The following is a 5,995-nucleotide window of genomic DNA, read 5'->3' on the forward strand; positions in this document are numbered from 1 at the left end:
AAAAAAAGTAATGATGTTTGGCAAATGGCATTGCAGAAATAGATACATAAAGTCCTAAGGATCTGAAAGATGTTTAGTTGGTTTAATGATTTTATGAATGTCAGAATAACAAGAATTGCTCCATGATTGAATGCTTGGTATATGTGGGCTGTGTTAAAAGTGCTGAGTTTCAGCGAATGGCAGAGCAGAAATAGGTACTGAAGTGCAATGGATCAAGAGGGACCTCAAACTTGCCCGGCTCTGGTAACTTCTTCCGAAATTCAGGACCACAACTTCAATGTTCTTGCTGAGATAGAATCTATAATGCTAAATTTTCTTTTAAACCATGTCTTTAGAATATTGGTTAGGATTACCGGAACAACTGATACAATCTTTAACGAGGGATAATACGTAAAACAAGTAAAATTATCATTAGGTATCTCATTTGCCTAAATATTGGTGTGCAGAATTATTTGACACCTAGTGCAGCAGCAAACTTTTATGAAATTAGCAGTTCATAGACAAGAAATAAGATTACTATAGCTGGATTTTGTTGTCGAATGAACCACCAATGCAGTTAATTTTTTCACATTGAATCAGGGAATCACTAAAGGTTGTTTGTAGCTTTAATAACTTAATTGCATTGGAATCACTAAAATTGCTCCACGGTGGATTGCTTGGCTTTTATGAGTTTCAGAAAAAAGTGCCGACGTTCAGACAAATGGCAGAGCAGAAATAGATTGCTAAAATTCCCTTGGAATCTGAGGGACCTCAAACTTGAAAGCTTAGCTGTGCTCAGGTGACTTAAGTGGAACCTACTCTTTTCACTTTTTCTCAGAACTCCACCTCCAGAAAAGCAAAAAGTGCTACATTTTTTTAATAAACTACTTTGTATGCTTTTAAATGCTGGTTTAGATTAGCCTCAGGTCCTTTGGTAGTCAACTTGATGCTTTTAAATGAGACATCTTTGTTGAGGTCCCGAAAAGTAATTGGACATGATTTAAAAGGAAGTATAAGATAGTAGAGCACCTTGAATATCCTGTTGTTAATCAAATTATTCAACTATATCTTGATCAGGAATATCTCAAACAATGAGTTGTTTGTCCGTTACTTTGGGCAGGAATAATACTGGCTGTGTGACATTTGATGAGTATTCTTTTTTTTTGCTAGTGAGTTGTGGGGTGGATAAAGGTTCTTTGTTCAACGAATAGCAGTGCAGGATTGGATACTAAAAGTACCCAATGATCAAAAAGGACCTAAAAGTGAACGTCCAAGCCGTTCTTGGACGAAATTTCTCAGCCACAAAGTTCTTACCTCCTTACATTTTCGTCGTATTCTTCAATAAGATGGAACTTGCCTTGTTACTTTATCAATGACCACTTCACATCGAGAAAAGGTAAAAGTGCAATATGCTTTCCTTTTGCGTCTTATTCAATCAGTTGCATATGTTGTAAACCTGATATTAGCTCTAGACTGATAAAAGTACACTGTGTTTTGACTACTGATATTGTTGAGGTCATGGAATTCCTCCTCATCTTATGCTTCACAGTTTGCTGTTACTGGAATATCGAATGAACTGGCTTACAGGGATTTCTAAAGATAGATTAGCAATTTATTAGCCTGCAAACACGTATGAGGAGATCAGCAAGTATCTTTATTCATATTTCTTAGTGTTAAGCTGTTTTGATTGCAAACAGATTAGTGCAGAAATAACTGAGCCAAATAATGGGTGAGAATCTAATAAAGAAACCCAAGTCATTTATGTTAAGCTACATCTTTTTGGTTTGTTTGTAAAGCAGCTGTATTCATAAATACTTTTTGCCCTTTTGATTTCTGCTAAACAAAAGTATTCTGTAATTGAACTAGATAGAATTTGTTAATACTAACCAGAGTGATGTTGGATTATGTAGCAATTTGTTAGAAGTGCTCATGAGGCATGCTTAAACCTCGAATATAGATGCATCACAGGCTAGCTGCATTTTGTTGCTCAGGCAGCGCTCAAGTGCAAGGCATGTGCCTACAATAACACAGCCAACTATAATTGCTTCTTAAAAGAATTGATTTATAAGGCCTTTAAGTTCTATTTTGAAGTGGGTGACATTAAACAATAATTAAAAAGCAATTCGTATCACTTGTTAAAAAAATAAAAACAGCGAGTTAGAAATTCATTAGAGAAAATTAGCACAAAGACAATTAGTCAATGAAATTGAATTAGAAACTTAAATTTGCATTTGTGCAACTGAATAAAAATTTAAAATGATTATACTCTTCATATATGTTCCACTTGCAATTTTTTTTTTCATTTCCTTTGTCCATATAACTTCTTGTGTGTGTTTATTTTATTTATGTTTCTTCATCTCCATCTTCCTTCACTAACATGTGCTTTTTAGCCTTTCTTTGCACTTAAATTCCAATCATACCCTGGGGTGCTCTTCTTCCCTTTAGCTCTTGACAACACCATTCTGTTGCAGGGAACTAGTGCCCAGTGGAATCCAGTAAGGTTCATACTGCCAAGTACTTTAAGTTGATTATGTATAAACAATTAATGAAATAGATGAAACAGAGAACACTTAAGATTCCAAGATAGGAGGATCACTTTAGTAGTTGATCGTCTTGATGCACTTTAAACTTTTTAAGTTTCAGTAGAAGTGAAAGGAAAATCCAGATGATTGGTCTTTTAGATAAATTCACTAGCTTAATTCAATAGTATTATCCATCTATTCCATGTCGTTCCCCTTCTATTGCCTTGAATTTTCCTTTCACAATTGACTAACGTGCTTCGTATATTCCTTAAGGAAATTACCTATTTCCTTGCCGATAAATAATTAGAAGCTGTGTTTTAGCTGAATTGGGGATATCCCTGATTCCGTCATTAAATTAAGTTTTTTGATGATCGTTGTGATATCTTGCTTACATGGTGCGTATGGACTACCATTTTTAGGCAAAAATATTGCATCCATGCTTTCCTATCCTTCGAGAAGAGAAGTGGTCCTTTTATTCTTTATCTTCAGTGATGGGGGACATTCATTGTACTGAAGGAGAATCTGGGGAAGGCTCTGGACCAAAAGCTGCTATTGATGAACATTATATATCAAATTCAAAAAGATATGTTCCAACAAAAAGATGACCACAGTGGAAAGCAGAAAGCAGAAGTGAGCTTCAATTATATTGCACCAGCACACATTGTCATATACAACTGGACGACAAGAGGTCGTTGGTAATAGTGCTTTTCCCATTACTTGTGGCTGGCCTCGGTTCTTTTTTATTTTCGAAAAGTTAACTGCAGTCAATTCTTATTTTCTTTTTTCTTTTCCCTTTAGGCATCCAGTATCTATGTTTGTACGGGTAGGTCCACTAAGAAGATAAACACTTCATACCAAAAAGGTCCTGCGTTAATCCAAAACCTCTGGTCCTTGATATTGCAGTCAATTCCTTGCTTCTTGCAGAACTAGTACTTTTATCTTGTTGGGTCAATCCCAATCCCTTTACACTGAAGGGCCTTTTTCTTTTCTTTTTCCTCTGGACAATTGTACGTATTGACTGCAATGCAGTCTACAAGGAAGAACTATTTTTGAACATATACAAAAATGCAGAAAATTTGAAAAAGCTTCTGTGGAAAACTACTTTAGTACATTCTCATTATTCAATAGCTAGTCGCTCGATAATGATGTAAGATACAATACTTTTACTAGATTTAGTGACTCATAGTTGATCTACTCATTGCTATGAAGGAACAATTCCATAAATTCCATCTGCCATTAGTTGTGTGGAAAGCATTTGGTCTTCTTCAGCGACGTCTGTTCTTTTCGCAAATCGGCCTTTGATTCTTGGCCTTGTTTCTGCATAGACTTTTCTTAAAGCATACCTTATGGTTTTCTCAAATTTACGGTTCTTCTTCTTCTCTCTGTACTTAAGGACTCTGGCTTCTCTGTCCATTGGAGTAAGCTGGGAGGTATCTGAATTGGAGGGCCTAAGAAAAGGTCCATGTTCCCTTTTGGAGGTCGCAGGTGGGAGTTTGAAGTTTCACTTAGTGCAGATTCTGGGATAACGCTGACATCCATTGACGAAATGGGAACCTGAGAATACATCAAGATAAGTCACTCCAATTAAGTATCACTTAAAAGGCACCTACAGTTTTTTCGTCCATAAAAAGTGAAAATCAGTGATCTAAAAATAAGGAATAAAAAATTTGATCCATAAAGATTTCCTTGGTCCATGAATTTCGTCAAAGTGCATGTTGCCTGAAGTGAGATATATGGATACAGATTAGAAAACTCACTCTGTGACTCATAGTAGCAGGTTAACCATATCTAGTGTTAGAATTATCATAATCCATTCCCAGCTGAAAATTTAGGTGGTGAATTTGTTGTTGTTGTTGTTGGTTGTAGAGAATCAGAGATTTTCCCTGTCCTTCCTGAACTGGCACAACACTATCTCCATGGTAGCTCTTCTGAGGAACAGAGTAATGATGTTGCTGCTGATTAACACCGTACTGATCGTTAAATTGACTATCCCCTCCATACTCCGCTAGATCCAAGTAGTCATCCACTACTTCCCCACCAAACAACGTCCCATAGTTGTTATTTTGATCGTTGTTGTCATTGTCAAAGTTGTTCTTATTGTTCTTCTTAACGGGAGGATTCAGCAATAGCCATGAAGCTGCTTCATCTTCATCTTCTTCATTTACAGTCATATCATCTGCATTTTGAGTAAAGCTCAAGAACCCATAATCCTCCGGCTTTCCCCTGTGGGCCCACCGATCATTATAGAACCACTGCCAATAGTTTCAACAGCTGGAGGACCATAAAGGCTTCCTGGAAAGTGGAATCAAGACGAACTTAAAATTTAAGTTTGATGGGTTCAATCTTTAATTGTTCTTGCTACTTAATACTTTACATTTTTGAAATTATGGTTCAAAAATCATATTTATTGAAATATTTGTTATTTTTTACATGTAGGAGTATAAGTTTTGTGTGGCTACCTAGAATGGTCATAATTGGGACACGGTGATGACGGCACGCCAAGGGGCTGGCAGAGTGGATGTCAGCGTCGCAGGAGGTACAGAGTGAGGCAGCATCTGCCTTGCAAAGAAAGGCTGCAGGGGAACGTTCGCAGGCCTCACAAATCCACACACGCTTGTGACGAGAAGCCAACAGATTTGCTGCATGCATGCGGGTGTCACAGCCGGCACACAAAAAGCTGGAATCTGCCCTGCAGTAAACGGCACATGCAGTGGAACGACAACTGTCACACACCCTTGACCAGTTGTTTCTACTGCCATAAAAAACCCCACTGTTCTCGTTTTTCAACATTGAACTGTTTTTTGTTTCTTTTCTTTTTCCTTCTTGCTCTCTATTTTCTATTGTACTTTGAATACTGAACTTGAGCAGGTATACTGTAAACTTATGGGGTGCTGTGAAATGTGAAGGTGGAGAAGAAAGAAAAATAACAGTAGGCAACTACGAAGTGGGAAGAGAATCCACAGGTCCACAACTTCAATGTTCTTGTTAAGATAGAATTTACTCTTTTCAGCTTTACGGTATGACTCTTCATCCACAAAAGTTAGGAAGCTCTACATTGTCTTTACTATATGTTTTAAAATATTGATCTGGATTAGCATCCGCAGTGCATTCTTTGATGCATATAATTGCGTCATAAATAAAACACTAGTTGAGTAGATAGTGATAGTTCAGGTGGGAAGGGAACAACTAATCAGCGTCGAGGTGTATTTTAATACATTTAGGGTGATAGTTCAGGTAGGAAAAGGGAACAATTGATAATTTGGGTGTGAAACTCGTGAAAAAGTGTTAGTTCAGGCGTGGTTTTGCTATTGACTCTAAAATTTATTGAACCACTAAAACAACAGTATATTTAAACTAATAACATAATACAACACAATACCATAGGTAACAATCATCCAACTAGCTATTTAGAGGAAAGTTCGCCAGACATTACTAACTTTGGAATGGAATGAACCAAGTATATTTAAACTAATAACATAATACAATACAATACC

General features: G+C 36.7%; 1 protein-coding gene across 1 annotated transcript; it reads right to left on the reverse strand.

Moving 5' to 3' along the window:
- Positions 1-3,399: 3,399 nt before the first annotated feature.
- LOC101246004 (CONSTANS 2) lies at positions 3,400-5,291 on the reverse strand. The gene is given in 5 exon segments (XM_019212470.3): positions 3,400-3,926; positions 3,929-4,055; positions 4,259-4,716; positions 4,719-4,793; positions 4,961-5,291. Coding segments are annotated over 5 exon segments (1,215 nt in total). The 3' UTR covers positions 3,400-3,702.
- Positions 5,292-5,995: the final 704 nt, after the last annotated feature.

Source organism: Solanum lycopersicum, chromosome 2 (genome assembly GCF_036512215.1).
Source record: "Solanum lycopersicum chromosome 2, SLM_r2.1".
Taxonomy (NCBI): domain Eukaryota; kingdom Viridiplantae; phylum Streptophyta; class Magnoliopsida; order Solanales; family Solanaceae; genus Solanum; species Solanum lycopersicum.